The sequence below is a fragment of the Ixodes scapularis genome, unplaced genomic scaffold, assembly GCF_016920785.2.
Source record: "Ixodes scapularis isolate PalLabHiFi unplaced genomic scaffold, ASM1692078v2 PGA_scaffold3__209_contigs__length_174095766, whole genome shotgun sequence".
NCBI lineage: Eukaryota > Metazoa > Arthropoda > Arachnida > Ixodida > Ixodidae > Ixodes > Ixodes scapularis.
In genome coordinates, this window is record NW_024609868.1 from 157,646,564 (window position 1) to 157,665,855 (window position 19,292).

The 19,292-nt window shown below is 43.3% G+C and overlaps 1 protein-coding gene across 1 annotated transcript in view; it reads right to left on the bottom strand.

Annotated features, from left to right (window-relative positions):
• Window positions 1-18,395, bottom strand: part of LOC121837343 — a 70,236-nt gene extending 51,841 nt beyond the window's left edge. The window contains exons 1-2 of the mRNA XM_042292939.1: window positions 18,377-18,395; window positions 17,888-18,020 (exon numbers count right to left, since the gene is read on the bottom strand). Coding sequence (XP_042148873.1) covers window positions 17,888-18,020; window positions 18,377-18,395 — 152 coding nt within the window. The remainder of the gene's footprint in view (window positions 1-17,887; window positions 18,021-18,376) is intronic.
• Window positions 18,396-19,292: the final 897 nt, after the last annotated feature.

The following is a 19,292-nucleotide window of genomic DNA, read 5'->3' on the forward strand; positions in this document are numbered from 1 at the left end:
GCTCGGCGGAGCGAAATAAATAGCCTGTATATATTAAAAAAACAAAAAACAACAGTGTCGTTACGGTCAATGAACGTGTTTTTAATAGCTCACGAAAAGAACGTACGCTACACTGGATGCGCTTCGCTTCGATCGCAGAGGGCAGCGCCATATTGGGGATCAGGACTGCTGCGCCGCGAGCCGGTTCTGAAAGAAAGCTTCGGAGTTTCGGTACTCTGGGAAAATTCGTTGACTCTAAGTGGATACCAGTCCTGTGCAGAGATACTCCAAAAATTATTCCGGGATACAAATACCGAAATTTATAAGTTTTAATTCCCAAACACAAATACTGCGAAACATTTGAATTTCATTTAACAGAATATCTCTCAGATGAAGATGACTGAGCAAAATCGACAAAAAGTAATCCGCACTACAGATAGAGATACATGTGAACTAAGCATTTCTGCCAAAAGAATGTGAACTGCGGTGGGTGCTGTGTGCAGCACATGCAAATTTTAGTGCTTGTATGCCTTTTTTATGTCGGTTTATGCACCACTCATTATATCAAAGCTCATATATTCAAAAAAAAGCAACACGAATTTCATTAAACAAAAAGCATAAAATCGTTGTCGCACTTAGTGAATCACACTGGCACCGGAGAACAACGATTGTCCTTCTTGACAAAAGGAATATGCCACAAATTAATTTAGTTTACCTACGGTGCGTCTCAAACTGCCACTTTAGGGTTTCTGAGTCACCCAAGACAGGTGTAATGGGCAGCAATGCACTACCCCTGTCACACAGGCCCGTTAAAGTTGTTCAGAACAAACTACTTTAAATGATACACTAATCAACCCACGCCGAGAGACGGAAGATCGCGAGCTGATTCGCCGATGTTTTATATGGTTCATACTGAACGAATTTAACATGGCCGTCCTTCCCTGGGTTGTAATCTGCAAATAACCTGAGCATGTTCCGTGCAAGATAAGCCCCGCCTAAAGTTTTGTACTGTTTAGACTTATGATTTAGCCTTATCCGCTCGCTTCGTTACAGCGTTCGCTCTGCTAAAGCGGCTAGAGTAGCCGGCTTTCTAGGTGGAGCCTAGCCTGCTCTTCTTGCAAGTGACATTTGTTAAAACTAGCAATGTTCCCTTTTACTTCTATATTTTGGTAATTGTGACATACCATGCCCAAAGGGGCCCCCCCCCCCCCCCACACACACACACAGTTCACACTGTAGGGATGATTATATCTCTACTGAAAAAAAAAACATTTGAAATTCAAACTGGTCGACCCGTTTTGAATGAAACCTGTCGATCCGGTTGAAACAAACGTGATTATGGGGTACGGGTACCCGTTTGATACGGATGCCCGTTCGACCTGGCACGTGACCACACGTTTGCACGTGCCATTCGGATTCGCTAGCCCTAAATGGGTATCGCCTGGGAGGTTGGTTATTTTAAACTTATTTAAGACGTCCCGAAACTCATAAACGTATTTATAACATGAAGAAAACACGTAGAGCAAATGCGCTCGTGTAGGTGCTTCCAAATGGACAGGAAAAGAGACACAAAATATTGTCTTCAATTCTCCTCGAAGTTTATGACCTCTTCTGACTAAAAGTACAAACGATCTGTGAAATGTGCGAGGCACTTTAAGCTTTCATACAACTGAGAAGATTGCAAAGCAAACAAGAACCGAGGTAATTCTAGACTATAGAGCTAGACTTTCGGGAAAATTATTCTCCCGGCTGCCGCATGAATAGGCGCTGCATAATTCTATAGATAACCTGGAAGAGTACGAGTAGAAGAACGGTCAATCGTTGCCAACACGTAGGTTGCAGTGCACTTACATAATAATATCGGACTTGAAAGATGTAATCCAAGATAAATGTCGACACGGTCAAAACAGGACAACCACACAAACACTAGAACGTGAGGGAAGGCTCCTTGAAGTTTCAACACGATGCGGCGCACAAGCAGTAATTTGCCGAACTTAGCCAAACCGCGAGAATTCCTGACTTCTTTGAAGAATCGCTTGTTGCCGATATACGCGTAGGACTTTTCGAACATTTGGTGCACATCCCATACGTTGTCCAGAGACATTCTTATAAGACCGCAGGGAAAGGCGGAAGATCGAAGCAGGCAGGACAAACGAAGTTGCAACGGAAAACAAGCAGACAAAGAAACAAGCGACTGTCAACGCGCGCGCAGCCGGATCTGGTTATGCTTATCAGCGTGGAGAACGCCCTACCCTCTCTCTGGTCACGTGACAGAACTGACCAGAGAGGAGGAAGGGGGCGACGGTGAGGTCAAGGAGCAAGACACCGTGACACCCCTCGCCCCTCCCTCCTAACCCTCTCCTCATGCATTATATAAAAAAAAAAAACCAAAAAACTTGTGGTTGGCTTTTTGTGGCGATGCAGTCAATGCTAGGGGAGAGGGTGCACGGACCGCTGTACACGCGCTTTTCTCCTCTCTTGGAGTTGCCCCTGCACGTCGCGTTTGCAGCCTTGGAAAGCAGGCGAAACGCGCGCATTTCAGCACGCACGCTGGAAATAGCGTCGGCCATGAGCTCGGCTTGCGCCCGAGCCAAAAAAGCACCCAGCACGAGCTCGTAATTTGACTGCTGCAACGGCGGGCCTGCTCTCGCAATGCTCGATGTCCTTGCAGCCACGTGTTCGCGCGCTACCTTCGCTGCGTCTTGAAATGAAGTGAAACGGACTCTAGAAGTACATTCTTTCATGCGGTCGCGTCTTCTGCGAGAGAGATTCGAGCTGAATAAGAAAATTGAGGCAAAAAAGATGGACAAAGTTTTAAAGTTCTGTCAAAAATGTCGGCTCACCAACGTCGCGCGTTTACGTAAAAAAAGAAAAAAAATGTTAGTTTTAGTTGCAGTATAAGCGCACATCTGCGCACTTAAAATATAAATACGATTGCTTGCATTACGCGCCCAGCCTTCCGGCGCGCCCAGCCTTCCGGAAACATTGGCTGCCACGGCTCAAACAGCTAGGCGTGCCCAGGCCGCCGATCTGTACGTTCAATATCAAACGGGCTCCCGAGAGCCGTTTGATTAAACCGGTACTGTTTGACGGTCACCGGTCACCCGCTTGTGCAACATGTTCACCGGTTTGAGCAAACGTGCGACAACTTTGCCCAAACGAGTCGCCCATTTGCCCCGACGAGTGACCCGTTTGCCAAAGAAGTGAACTGTTTGCCCAAATACGTGACCGTTATGGCTCATACGGGGGACCCCTTTGAGCCATACGGACGACCCCTTTGGCAAACTGGTGACCGGTATGGCTAAACTGTTACCGGTATGGACCCGTTTATTTTCATAGAGGCGCCAAATGTTTTTTTTTCAGTGGGGATGGCAGGTTAAATTTATAAATTCCGAGACACTTTGCTTAGACAAGGGTTTCCATTTTACTGTAAAATGGCGACAGTTAATTTTGGACTGTAACTGTAATGAGACATCGACGCCTCGCAGAATATCGCGATGTAGGCGATACATCGCAAAAGTATTCAACTACTGAAACACAGATACATTTTCCAAAAGAATCTCGACACAGAGATGCACAGATACTCGAAAGTATTTCTAAGGTACTATCGCGATACATTTAATCACAACAATGCCTAGCCCTGACTAGACGCAGAGCTAGCTGCTTTTGTCGAATGCCGGACGCCAGCGATCGGCATCCAAACGCGTTCGACCAGGGAATGGACTCAAAGGTAGCTAGCTAGCTTTGTGTCTACCCACTAATTACTCCAACCAGAGCTTGGTGGACTAATGACTTCGCTCGTTATAACCTCTTCCTCATTTTATACCCATAGAGCACTCTTCTAAGGTAGAAACCGATCCCACTTCTAAGTTTTCAAATATGGACTTTTCAATGGGATTGGCCAGCCACAATCTAGAAAAAGTAGTGTCTCCTTTCCCGCAAAGCACCTGGGAAGGCCAATCGCTCCAATCTACAGAGAGAGCTCGGCCAAGGACGGAACTGTAGATATATCTCGACCTTAAAGAAATAGACTGCGCAGAGACACTGAGCATGACGAAACTTTATGCTCAGTGTTACAGCATTGTTTTTGTTTTGTTTTCGTCTAAGCAGCGATTTGCTTTACCCAAGTGCTTTGCGGAAAAGGAGACGCTCCAGATTTTTCAGACTGTACTTAGTAGGAATGAATTCACTATATGTTAACTACAAGAAAGAAAGAAACCTCATGTTAGCCGCTGGTGACAGGCCATGTGATTTTCAAGCGGGAATGCGGCGCAAAAGGTGTAGTACTATTGCGAGAAAACAGCCAGTTCACTTCGCTCTCCATTTAATGATTAGACATGATTGTTTCGTTCGGTCAATTTTCAATGATAAAAAAAAATTGACCCATTATTTGCGTGTAGCAATCCGCAAGAACTGAATTTATCAGTTAAAGATTTGATGTTCAAAACTAGAATGTGCTCACACACGACTGTTTATACTTAAGCATTACCGACGAATAATTTTTTTTTATTTCTTTATTTCATGCTGCCCTGAAGGCTGCAAAGTACTAGCTGTGTTGTAATCATTTTATATCTAAAAACATCATGTTTTAAGGTTGTGGTTGTGAACAGCATTTGAAAAGGAATTCTACGCATTTTGACTTTAATGTTTATATTTGTATCTCTAGTATAGGTATTTATGAACTGCTGACGAGGTGTATCAGTCACACATAGTATTTATGAGGACTAAATATGATTTTTTTTGTATCTAAAAAAACATTATGCTTTAAGGTTCTGGTTCTGGACAGCATTTGAAAATGACCTGTATAAATGTATACGTTGATGTTTATATTTGTATCCGTGGCAGATGTATTTATAAACTGCCGACACGGTGCAGGAGTCGAACAGAGTATTTGACACTTTTACTAACTTCAAAATAAACTATCCCGAATCTCAGATTATCAGCGGATCAACGCTCTCATAGATACAGTTGTGTCTGTTGCAGAAATGCGTTTAACGTAAATGATGTTTCCAGACAGTACGTTATAAAACATTAACTGCTGGTTTGGCGCATCTGACATTTTTTCCCTGAATGTGGGCCAGTATTTACAAGCTTGGTGATCTGCTTGAGTTCAGCACCTCATGTACCCAGAAAACATGCAGAGCGCCTATAATTGTTTCCTAGCATCGCATGCGCCTTAGGAGCGTGTGAGCGTCTGTTTTTTTAGTTACTTTTGTTTAGAAATATCTTATTTTTGCTTCTATACACAAGACAACAGGTTTATCGAAAACAGTTTCTTTAATATTGGACAAGGTGTTAATAAAATATTAATATCTGGGTTTAAAAAGCCGCGCGTTTAAAGGTTAAATCAAACCGCATTCGCGTTTAGAAAAACGCGTTTATCATAAAGTATCAGTAAAATAATTCACTGCTCATTTTCACTTTTTTAACGGAATAGTAATATGGTATAGATTGCGTGTTATCGCTTATATATTTAATTATACTTTTAGAACATTCTTTTATATTTGCTGTCTATAAGAAGAGTGAACTTTCTGCTATTCGATGCCCGGGTAAGGTAGGCTATAGCTTACGTTCTCAACCTACAATCTTACAAATGAACGTCCCACTGTTATAGTCGTTGGGAGATTAAAGGCTGAGAGTGGCTTTTAAGTTCATGATTCTTGCTTCACGAATAGGGCTTCGGTGTCCTTATCAAAAAATCCCGCTCTCTTATTGGCTGCGAAAGATGACCAGGGGCCCGTTTGTTCCAAGCGCTATCCGCGGCTAAAGTTAGCCGCAGCTCCTAGGAGAGGGATTTTGAAATCACGTCACTGGCTCGGTAGGGATGCGGAGAAACATGGCGGTGCCCCGGTGAATGAGCGCCGCTCTCTTTAGAACTAATATGTCGTTGTAGCTGCAATGTCGGGCGCGTTAGTCAGCAACGAATGGTGCAGGAGGCTTTCGCTTTGTTTTACCTCACTTAAATCTCAAAGCACGAGCATATGACCTCGCCGCATTTTTTAGATGGTCTTTCGATTCTGGCCATTCCTAAACCTAAATGAACGCGATAATTGTCGCCATGGCAACATCTTTGGAAAGTGGATTGCCTTGACTCAATCGGCCGGGTATTGATAGCACACAAAAGCAGACAGCGTCCCAATAGACCTTCTTCTAAATTTCCCAAGCACCGAGGTGCATGCTACGAGTGTAGTTACACGCGTTGCACGTGTTGGCGTCTTCAGTAGTAATTGTTCTAAAGCAAAAAGTCTAAAACAAAATTTGCCTTGTACACGCGATCGTAAAAGCCTTATTATGATTATTTACTTCGAATCTTTTATAAGAAGTAGGCCAGCGCGTGCGGACCGCAGAATTACACTTCCAGTGTTTTCCTCGATGTTGGGTCATTTAGAAAAAGGTTTATTGAGGAGCTGTCTGCTTTTGTGTGCTATCAATACCCGGCCGATTGAATCAAGGCAGTCCGCGTTCCCAAGTTGTTGCCATGGCGAAAATTATCGCGTTTATTTAGGCTTAGTAATAGCCAGAATCGAAAGACTATCTAAAAAATACGGCTAGGTAATTGCTCATGCTTTGCGATTTAAGTGAGGTAAGGCAAAGCGAAAGCCTCCTGCACCATTTGTTGTTGACGAACTCGCCTGATATCCCAGCTACAACGATATATTAGTTCCAAAGCGAGCGGCTCTCACTGACCGGGGCACCGCCATTTTTCCCCGCATCCCTACCGAGCCAATCACGTGATTTCAAAATCCCTGTCCTAGGTTCTGCGGCTAACTTTAGCCGCGGTGAGCCCTTCGAGCAAACGGGCCGGACTTACCAAACCATACGTTTCTACTACTCTCAACTGCTAGAGTATCTATGCTATGATATGCATTTAGTGAACCAAAATGTAAATTTCATCATAAATGAACAGCACGTGACAGGACGCCAACTTACGTCTCAGAGCCCACGGTTCCAGATTCCGTATACCTCGCATCAGCTTCAGCAGACCCAGACTACACTGGCTTGAGATATCGGCAGCCAAGATGTTCCTCTTCATATCAGACGAGCCGCTATCTATCGAATTCCCGATCATCCGGCGAGCAGACTCCGTAAGCGTGGGCTCGGGAGCGGCCGTAGCGGTTGTGGCGCCGGCACCCTCACCAGCCGCACCCAAAGAGGCACAGATGAGGAGCCGGACAGCGTTTGGCACGAGAAAGAACATTGTGAAGATCGAATAGCGTGCAGCACCAAAGCGCCCCGGCGAGGACCGAACAATATTGCCAGAAGTGACAACGTGTGTAACGAGAGTGCAGTCATCTTACATGCGTCGAACGGAACCGCCTTCCCCTCTCCCCCATCCGACATTCTCCCGCTCTCCCCTCCGTCGGGTTTAACACGTCCTTGGCTGCTCAGCGACGCGTCATGAGAAGACCGAAGGTTTCCAAGAGTGCGTCGTATGTTCTGAACCAAATGGTTTCTCTTCCTCCTCCGAACCCGCGAATGCGTACTCAAGCGCGTTGCAAAACACGGATTTTTTTTTTATACCATTGTTTTTCGTCATACGAAGGTCATTATTAAATCGTTTCCCCGAGTCCTGCATCCAGTAAAAACATTTTCCTGTTTGTGCGCTCTCACTCTTATTTCTCTTTATTGGATTGGATATTTATTGAATAATCACGTGCTCACACACGTCTGAAATCTACGGCGAGCTCAAACCAAGGCCAGGCGCGAGCAGTGACATTGTGGATTTCTTTTGAAGTGATTAATTCAAACGTTTTGAGACATATACGAACATATGGGTTTATCGCTGTAAAATGGTTTGCACGTGGACGAGTTAGTCATCGAATATTAGGTAAATAATTAACAACAAAATCAACATTTATTCCTTGTCAGCTGAAAGGAAAAGAAGGAAGAATAGAAACACACACACACACACACAAACACACACACACACACACATATATATATATATATATATATATATATAAACAAACCTGTGTCGCCACAGACAAGGAACGTGTATTGAATAGCTCACGAAAAGAACGGACGCTACACTAGAAGCGCTTCGCTTCGATCGCAGAGGGCAGCGCCATAGTGGGGATCAGGACTGCTGCGCGAGCCGGTTCTGAAAGAAAGCTTCGGAGTTTCGGTACTCTGGGAAAATTCGTTGACTCTAAGTGGATACCAGTCCTGTGCAGAGATACTCCAAAAATTATTCCGGGATACAAATACCGAAATTTATAAGTTTTAATTCCCAAACATAAATACTGCGAAACATTTGAATTTCATTTAACAGAATATCTCTCAGATGAAGATGACTGAGCAAAATCGACAAAAAGTAATCCGCACTACAGATAGAGATACATGTGAACTAAGCATTTCTGCCAAAAGAATGTGAACTGCGGTGGGTGCTGTTTGCAGCACATGCAAATGTTAGTGCTTGTATGCCTTTTTTATGTCGGTTTATGCACCACTCATTATATCAAAGCTCATATATTCAAAAAAAAGCAACACGAATTTCACTAAACAAAAAGCAGAATATCGTTGTCGCACTTAGTGAATCATACTGGCACCGGAGAACAACGATTGTCCTTCTTGACAAAAGGAATATGCCATAAATTAATTTAGTTTACCTACGGTGCGTCTCAAACTGCCACTTTAGGGTTTCTGAGCCACCCAAGACAGGTATAATGGGCAGCAATGCACTACCCCTGTCACACAGGCCCGTTAAAGTTGTTCAGAACGAACTACTTTAAATGATCAACTAACCAGCCCACGCCGAGAGACGGAAGATCGCGAGCTGATTCGCCCATGTTTTATATGGTTCATACTGAACGAATTTAACATGCCCGTCCCCTTACAGGGGTTATAATCTGCAAATAACCTGAGCAGGGTCCGTGCAAGATAAGCCCCACCTAAAGTTTTGTACTGTTTAGACTTATGATTTACCCTTAACCGCTCGCTTCTTTACAGCGTTCGCTCTACTAAAGCGGCTTGAGTAGAGGGCTTTCTAGGTGGAGCCTAGCCTGCTCTTCTTGCAAGTGACATTTGTTAAAACTCTCAATGTTCCCTTTTACTTTTATATTTTGGTAATTGTGACATACCATGCCAAACGCCCCCCCCCCCCCCCCCTTCACACTGTAAGGATGATTATTTGCAGGTTAAATTTATAAATTCCGAGACCCTTAGCTCTGAAAAGGTGGTTTCTATTTTATTGTTAAATAGCGACAGTTAATTTTGGACTGCAACTGTAATGAGACATCCACGCCTCGCAGAATATCGCGATGTATGCGCAAAAGTATTTAACTACTGAAATACGGATACATTTTCCAAAAGAATCTCGACACAGAGATGCACAGATACTCGAAAGTATTTCTAAGATACTATAGTCGGTTACAGGTTAAGAAGGTAGCGGCAAATGCCCCTCAAAGGGAATCGTATATCCCTCCGCCACCTCCGCATCCAATAGCGTCCCATCGTTTCCGTGACGTCGCGGCCAACGCGCGAGGAGGGTCTTGCCTTTCTGTACATATTTGCTTTATCTTTCGACTTTGACTTAGCATTGTGCAAGCCACGAGAGGGAGATTGCAGATTTCCCCCACCGACAGAAACAAATACGACTTTCGGGGATTAGCCTCCCCCCGATGGATACAAAGGTCGCTTTCTTAAAAAGTGGGATCGGAGACAAGTTGGAATCCATTGAAGCGGAACAAGGAGCGTTTCCAGTGAACTCTTCTTTCGACTGCGGAGGGATTTGAAACGGGCGCATCACGCTTGTGGGAGGAGCTTCTCCCACCTTCTTGACTTGTAACCGACGATATCGCGGTACATTTAATCACGACAATGCCTAGCCCTGACTAGACGCAGGGCTAGCTGCTTTTGTCAAATGCCGGACGGAAGCGATCGGCGTTCAAACGCGTTCGAACAGGGAATAGACTCAGAGGTAGCTAGCTTTGTGTCTACCCACTAATTATTCCAACCAGAGCTTGGTGGACTACTGTCTTCGTTCGTTATAACCTCTTCCTCTTCCTCAATTTATACCCGTAGAGCACACTTCTAAGGTAGAAACCGATCCCACTTCTAAGTTTTCAAATATGGACTCTTCAATGGGATTGGCCAGCCACAATCTAGAAAAAGTAGTGTCTCCTTTCCCGCAAAGCCCCTGGGAAGGCCAATCGCTCTAATCTACAGAGAGAGCTCGGCCAAGGACGGAATTGTAAATATGTCTGGACCTTAAAGAAATAGTCTGCGCAGAGACACTGAGCATGACGAAACTTTATGCTCAGTGTCACAGCATTGTTTTTGTTTTGTTTTCGTCTAAGCAGCGATTGGCTTTACCCAAGTGCTTTGCGGAAAAGGAGACGCTCCAGATTTTTCAGACTGTACTTAGTAGGAATGAATTCACTATTTGTTAACTACAAGAAAGAAGAAAGAAAGAAACGTCATGTTAGCCGCCGGTGACAGGCCATGTATTTCTCAAGCGGGAATGCGGCGCAAAAGGCTGTAGTGCTATTGCGAGAAAACAGGCAGTTCATTTCGCTCTCCACTTGCAGACTTGTACCGTCCGCATTACAAGTAATCAAATTACTTGTAATCGATTACTTTTTGGAGTAATTTTGTAATCAGTTGATTAATATTATTAGGCAGTAATCACAAGAGTAATCTGATTACTTTTTGAAGTAATAAAATAACTTGTAACCGTTACAATTTCTCCACGGGCCCCCACCCCCCCCCCCCCCCCCGGCACACGCCTTTTTTTATGAAATGACAAAATTAAAATTTGCTTTTTTTTTCGAACGGAAAAAAGAAAGATTTTTGCAGAGCTGTAGGAAACGAGGTTAATATCTTTCTATGTACAGTTTCTGTGGAATGTACGTTTTTTTTTTTTTTTTTTTTCGAGCTGGGACTGGGAGTGGGAAGCCCCAGGGAAGCCACAGTGCGTGACAAAGGCCATTCAGGGCGAAGTTTGAGGAAGCAGAATATAGCTTTGTGATTCCTTCGTTCAAACTATCCCCCTCACGCACACATACAGAGCAATAAAAAAAATTTAAAAAAATCCTGCTTAGGGTACCTACTCGCAGTCCGTAGGAGAACCAGAACCGAAGAATGCCTTAAGCGGATGCAAAATATAACAAAGGCAGTTGAAATATTTCCCCATTTCCCCAACGTGGTCTTTGTGACAAGCAATGTTTCGAGTTGAGAAGTGGTCGGGGCGATCTCTTCCGTTAATAGATACTACACATGATCCGTTTCAAATCCTGGAACTGCTGCTCTTTTGTATAACATGCGAGCTCCTCCACATGTGAATAATAAAATGAGCGACGCAAACTTTGAGCGACAACCCTTGCTCAAGCTTAACAAGATCTAGGACCCCCTCCGCTCCCCCCCCCCCCTCCCCACACACACACACTGGCGAACGCCCAAATCATTAAACGTCTTCAAACGAATTCTATGCTTGTGTCCGCATTGTGAAGGTGCAACGACCACGAAGAGGGAGCCAGTTTTTCTTCTTCAATACTTGTGCAAATGTGAAATATAGGTTGGAAATTGTTCATGGTCATGAGCGCTAAAGATTTGTTTTCACCCAATAAAGTAATCGGAAAAGTAATGATTACTTCTTCAAGTAATGTCCAATTACTTTTGCCGTCGAGTAATCAAGTAATCTAATCGAATACTTTTTAGCTAAGAGTAATAGTAATTGTAATCGATTACTTTTTTTAGTAACGTGTACAAGACTGCCATTTAGTGATTAGACTTGCTTGTTTCGTTCGGTCAATTTTGAATGATAAAAAAAACTATTTTGACCCGTTATTTGCGTGTAGCAACCCACAAGAACTGAATTTATCAGTCAAAGATTTAATGTTCAAAACTAGGATGTGCTCACACACGACTGTTTATATTTAAGCATTACAGAGGAATAATTTTTTTTTATTTCTTTATTTCATGCTGTCCTGAAGGCTGCAAAGTACTAGCTGTGTTGTAATCATTTCATATCTAAAAACATCATGTTTTAAGGTTGTGGTTGTGAACAGCATTTGAAAAGGACTTCTACGCATTTTGACTTTAATGTTTATATTTGTATCTATCTCTGGTATAGGTATTTATGAACTGCTGACGAGGTGTATCAGTCACACATAGTATTTCTGAGTACTCGATATGATTTAATTATTTTATATCTAAAAATACATTACGTTTTAAAGTTCTAATTCTGGACAGCATTTGAGAATGACTTCTATAAATTTGGACGTTGATTATGTTTCCAGACAGTACGCAATAAAGCATTAACTGCTGCTTTGGCGCATCTGACATTTTTTCCCTGAATGTGGGCCAGTATTTACAAGCTTGGTGATCTGCTTGAGTTCAGCACCTCATGTACCCAGAAAACATGCAGAGCGCATATAATTGTTTCCTAGCATAGCATGCGCCTTAGGAGCGTGTGAGCGTCTGTTTTTTTAGTTACTTTTGTTTAGAAATGTCTTATTTCTGTTTTTATACATAGGACAACAGGTTTATCAAAAACTGTTTCTTGCATATTGAACCAGGTGTAAATAAATTATTAATATCTGGGTTTAAAAAGCCGTGCGTTTAAAAGTTAAATCGAACCGCATTCGTGTTTAGAAAAACACGTTTATCATAAAGTATCAGTAAAATAATTCACTGCTCATTTTCACTTTTTTACCAGAATAGCAATATGGTATAGATTACGTTTTAAATGCGTCAGCATTTGAACATTTCGCGCCGTACAGCTTGTGCCATAGCGCACTCTCAACAAGGGCGTCCCTGTTTGTCTTTGTAGGCGTGGGGATGCAAATGATGGGTGTGCAGACTGTATTGGTTCAGAATAGGAAGGGTAGGTGCTGTGGGGTTCGCATCATGGTTTGGGTTTAAGCTGAGTGAATGGATTGATTTCTGTGCTTACGGAATACACTTTGCGTGGAGTTTGATACTTTGTCCTCATGCTACCTTTTTCTTTCTCTCCTATTGTTGATGTTTGGAGGCCTCTCGCCTCAGCCTCCGGTAATTCATAAAAATGGTAACTATACACGAGCTCGCCTGCGCTCTCACTGTAATTTCGGCTATATGGCGGAAGCTGCCGCTTTATGCAGTGCTCCTATAATCAGGTGATATTGCTCCTCTGCCAGAATGCTTCTAGTTTTGTTTTAACAAAATAATATTATTACGTTTGTGTTCTTAAAGCAAAAGGCAGGCTTTCGAGGCTATAAACAAGACACCTTGGGTCGTCACTTGTAACAGATTTATTGTCTAAAGCACTGAAAGCCTAGCATCGGTTTTCCTACCTTAGGACGCTTTGAACACTACCACATTCATTTATCGGACCGAAACGTGACAACGCAAGCGATCCCCGTAGGACATTTCATGATTTTCATGGAATCAACGATGTTTCCATGCATCGGTGTTTTAGGCATATCCGCTCTACAACCAACTGCGAGGAGGGCGATCAATCAAAATTTTTTTTAGTTAAGCATTCAGTGAGTGGGTCTAAAGAAACAAAATGCAAAAAGTTGTAATGATGCCTTTTCTAAGGATAAAAATCTTGGCCTGAATGAATGTCGGCCTCTGACTACGGAAATCAACAAAATATTTGTAAAACCATATATAAGGCGTTTAATGCCTAGCAAGTTGGCTCCTCAATAGCTGCTGTATTTTAGTTAATCGTCTGAAAAACTAATGTATAATCAAGAACAATACTCACTGTTCTTCATTTTCGAAACCATTGTTGTCACGGCGTGACTGCATTTTCCCATATAACAGCTGGCCATGCTAACCGATGGGTTTGTTAGCAAAAAAGGCGTTTCGATGAGGACGTTGTTCTCTTTTGACTCCTCAGCGTTTCCGTCAACGTTTACGAGTGCGTAGTTGATTTGAAGCCTTTCATACATTTCTCTAATCTGGAAGAAATGCGCCGTTTTGTGTATCATTTCCATGCTTAGCGCAACATTGCTTTCAACGTCGCAAAAATAATGAGCGTGATCTTTTATGTCACAGTTCGGGTGATTCAATTAAAAAAAAAAAGAAAAAAAAATCTTCGAGTTGTCATTTGCAACTTTATAATACTTGCGCCCCACTAGAGTGACATGTAAAAAACAACAGGCACCGGCAAGCCTCATAGGAAAGCAGCATGCAAGCGTGGGTACCTTTGCCAGGCTTGCAATCTCCAGTGGTCTGCCAGCAAAGGCCAGGCATGGCAAGCCCTTCAAATCGACCTTCGCGTGCATGTGGCAGGTGCTTGTGGCCGGTCGGTGTCGGTTGTTTCCGTTTGTCGCTCTGGTGGTACTCGGGCATAAGCATTTTTTTATGAAGGAGATAAGACTTTGTTCCCGGAAGACCTAGAATCAGCATCATTTCGAAGTTTCAGAATTTATGTTGCCTGCATAACACCTTCACAATGGTGACTACCGTGTACTACGTGCGTGCCTGCCGTGTACTACGAACACAACCGTTTGAGCCCAAACAAAGGGGGCATGTATCCCGAGGCACCGGGAGGGAAAAGCCGAGGTGCGAATCTTACTCTTAGAAAAAAAACGTTCCCAAAAGGCTACCAAAAAGGGACGAACAAGCAACTTCTACACTTTCACTCTGGTGAGGAAGTAAATAAATGCCTTGCTTATTACCTCTTCCAGGGATACAGATACTAGCGAACCCTATTTCAAATACGTTTTTAAGAGGTAAACTTAGTTAGCCCATACGTCACCTGCGTCACTTTCGTCGTTCTGCCAGTTCTGCAATCGGATATTATGGGCTGCATTTGTTTCACCTCTACGCCTGCACCGGTGCAGAAAAGTGTAGGGCAGTGTACTTCAAGTATGTGTATTCAGACACCGACTGGAAGTACACCGCCCTACACTTTTTTGCACCGGTGCAGGAGGCGCAGGTAAATCCAACGAAGCTACTGTTTTGGCGCGGATTACCGTTTTAGGGTTAGTTTCTCATCAAAAACCACAGAAAGAAAACACTGAGGTTTTGCAGCAGGGCCAAGAAAACACTGATCATTTTTTTGCATTCAGTAACATGTACACTAGCTATTTTAATATAAGTTGTGCCACACGGCTATCAAGCCTGTCGTGAAAGTTAGTACCGTCAGATCGACTTCAGTGCGCTGTACGTCGAACTGAAGTTTTGGGGTGCCTTATATGGGACAAAGGATGTAAGAATACAGCCTTCTTTTCGAGAGTGTACAGCTCTTAATAAACTAAACTGAAACAGACGCGGTAATGGCAGAAAGCAACATTAGGTTTTCCAGAATCTCCATAGTGCTGGTGATGACTTGAGACATAGGCAGTGGCAGTTTCATATGTTGGGTACATTCTTTAGATTATTTCTACGCACAAGAGTGGATACGAAGCTTTATATCGTGCGTCAATGATATAATCGATCCCATGAGATTTATCGCGTGCTGCACAGTACGGTCTAGCCTCTTTTACTCGTGATGTAGACACTTGGTGTGAACTGTGATAAAGAATTACCTTAGAAGTTAAATACCGAATGGGAAAACAATTGCGTGCAAATTGCTCCAATTTACTCCATATGTGTACCAGATTCATTAGGGATAAACAACGGAAAAGTGCAAAAGTGCAATTTGTTGACACAAGCACCCTTTTGCAAAAAAAAAAACGTACGAGACATACCTGCTGCTTGTAGAGTTCTGGTATGACACTAACCTAATTCCCTGTTATGGATGCAGCTACTTTGGTTTGGCGTTCTGCATAACTAGAGATACTGGCACCGCTATGGCTCCGCGTGTGACTATACGGGCAGCCAGTTTGCTTGCCGATATGACTCGGAGTGGCTGGTATGATTTGGCGTCCGATGACTTAGGCGACCGCCATCTTTCCAACGAAACGCTTATACCCCCAGGACCACCGGTATCCCCAAATCATACATGCTGAAAGGCGACCGCCATCTTCCAACGAAAACGTCCATCGTCTGCCACCGTTATCGTTACATATACCGCACATGTCGAAACGGAACATAGACCGACGTTGAGCTCACACAAATTCCTCGGTCAACTCTTCACGGCGACGACTTGGGGCGACTGTCTCGAATAATGTGCACCACAAGTATTCGACAACGACACCAGCCGTACCGCATAGCAAAGCCAACGTGCACGGCAACAAACCGATCGTCACACCAAGCAGAGGATACCGCATCACCGGTCGGCAGCGGCAAACGGCCGTTGCTCGTACCGTGGGCCGTGGCTCGTAGTCGGCCAACTCGGCGTCTTTTCGTGGCTCTTCTTGCCGTCACAACCAGCCGCAAACCCACCACCCCGCAACAGAAGCCGGCGTCGGCAAAAAGCGAAACGTAAAGCTTCCGCCCAGTGGCGTCCGTTTCCGCTGCGGCGGCTTCCCTAGCTTCCCGGCCACAGACAGCCACAGCCGTCGTCACGAAGATGGCCGGACGGAGACGTACACTCTTTAAAGAAAAGCTAGTAGTATTTTCTAGGCAAGAGCTAGCAACCGCTTGTCACATTTGTTACTAGGTACCTAATAACCTTAGGTAGTAACGGTCAAGCTAGTAACGTTTACTAGGTCAAGAAGCTAGTAACTGTTACTCGCCTCAAAGTAGAATCTATGTATTTTACTTCCTCTAGCTAGTAACTAGCGCTACCTCCCGACGGAAGACCGGAAACGGAACTAGTCACGTGATTTCCGGTGGAAAAAAAAGTGCGGTGTTATGCCACTTCCCTATTGAAAAAAATTCCATACTCGGCTAACTGGGCCAGTATCAAACCAGGTTATCGGACGGGCAAACTGGGTAATTTTATGGGGAATACTGGGCCGGTATAAACTGGATTATTAAACGGATATAGTGGGAATACTGGTAGTTTTACGGGGGGTACTGGACCAGTATGAAACTGGACATAGGTATACTGGATGCACTGGTAACACTGGATTTACTGGGCATATGATAAAACCAGCCTTACTGGACACAAAGGTACACCAGTTTCACCAGTGAAACCGACACAGCCAGTGTACCTGTGTGACCAGTATGGCTGGTTTTATCCTATGCTCAGTAAATCCAGTTTCATCATACTAAAAACACAGGCCATAAACTGTCAGAACTATTTTATTTGCTTTGAAACTTTAAACAATCCTTTAGTGGTTTTGTGTAGGGCCACTCCATGGCAAACGCTTGACGATTTCGGTAATACTTTGGATCTGCTTGAAAGGATTAAGGATTGGTAAATCCAGGGCTCAATAACTTTGTTTTGTTGAGGTCATGCTCTAAGGTGTAGAACATTTAATAAAGACACGTTTATTATGAAAGTTTTACCTCACACATAACCTGTTTTACCTTATCCTAAAAGGCAAAGAGCAAAAAACGCAATTTAGAGTCTCCGAATGTTGATTACAAACCTGAATTTACCAATACTTTGATATGCCTTATTCATATTAGAATTTTCGGGCATGTTCAAAATATGCCTGAAATACTTTAGCAGTAAAAATAGTCTGACTAGACAAGAACTATGAGAAACATTGCGCGGTGCCCTCAAATTATACCCGAGACACTAAACAAAATAAAAAAGTCTGACTAGACAATAAAAACATTCAGTGTGTGGCGCAACATAAAAACCTAAAGATAACACATTGTTTCAGACTTTCGTCCGAGCGCAGCAGAGGCTAGTCACCCCAGCCAATTCATCACCGGGAGGATATAACGTTGCATTCTGGTTGGGCGGAGCTCAAGGAAACGTGACGCTCTCAACGGTGGATTGGCTGGGATGAACAATAAAAACATTCATGGTGCGGTGGAACGCCTCTTGGTCAAACATGCACGAGGCACCACACAGTAAAGATTAAAAAAGGCTGACTAGACAATAACAAACTTGAAGTGTGTGGCACAACATCAAACCGTAAAGGTAAAAAATTCCTTTAAAAGCGAATAAAAGAAGAAAAAAAAAAACATTCACAGTTCGGTGCAGTCCAGATCCGAGAGGACGTTTTTTATGGTGTTACTCAGTTGCCGCACAAGAACAGCGTGTTCCTCTTGCAGGTTGGCAGCCTCGGGGTTCGAATGCTGGTGGACATAGTAGCTCCAGACGTCTGAAAGAAAATTGGATCAGTAGTTACTAGCTAGAAGTATATATATATCGCTCACTGCTTAGCATTACATATAATTTAGGATTGTATTCTGGCAATCTTAAAATATATATATATATATATTAGAAGTGGGTATAGATTAAACCTTTTAACACGTTTGATCACCACCCTTTAATTATTATTTATTCAATTAGTTAGTCGCCTTGATTTTTAGAGATAATAGGTTAAAAAGCAAAAGAAAAGGTCCAAGTATTGGTCATGCTGACAAAACTGAAGTCCACAATGTCTGCGCACTCAGATCGCATTGGGGCTAGATTTCAGATGTAAGCCAGCTTAATATTACAGTGCAAACCACTTACAATGATACCACACAGGCATGTAGCCAGGATTTTGTTTTGGGGGGAGAGGGGGGGGGGGAGGGGCGGGGTCCTGCCCATGACAAAATGCTGTATGAGGGGGAGGCGGGAGAGGAGGTCCCAGCAAAATGGAAGATTTCGGGGGTAGGGGATGGGTTCCCCCCTGGCTACATGACTGATACATGTAGCAATGTACTGTTACAACGATCAGTTTCTAGAGTTTCTAGACTGGAAATGAACAGTTTTTACTCCAGATAAAATAATCGGTTATGACGACTGAAATTTTGGGCTTTCTCATTATCGTCTAAGTGGGTTGCACTTCATTATGTAAGCCAGTTTACGACATGAAATATCATGGCAAAGAAGGGGGAGAAGGAGGGTCCTGGACGACTACACAAAAGATTCTGGGAAGGGAAAGAGAGAGAGAGAGAGACTGCATCACAGTCGAAGGTTTAACGGTCCAGCATTGCAAGGAAACGTTGCAAGCAACTATTGCAGATCTTTCGCATGACCTAGCCCTATGACAGATTCTGTGTAAATACGCATTTTGCCTTTGCTTATAGTGTTTTCGAATAAATCGTATAAAATCCGAAAAACACGTGCCAGTAACTTCTTTGCAGACCCTAATTGATCTGAAAAAACCCTGAATATTGGGACTGCCAGTTGCACAAAGCCGGCTGGTTTTTATATTGTCCTGGAATCCTTGGGAAAGTTGTGTTGTTTTTTTTTCTATTCCGATTCCATCTTTTGTTTGTAAACGTCACAAAAAAGGTGTCTTTCGCCCCTTATTAGAAAAACGAGGTAGCCTCACCATCATACAAGTTCTTGATGGTGGCAGCAGATTAAAAACAGAGCAACAAAGTTTTTTTCAAGCATTAGAGAATGCACATGATAAACACAATTCGAAAGGGAACGTCAA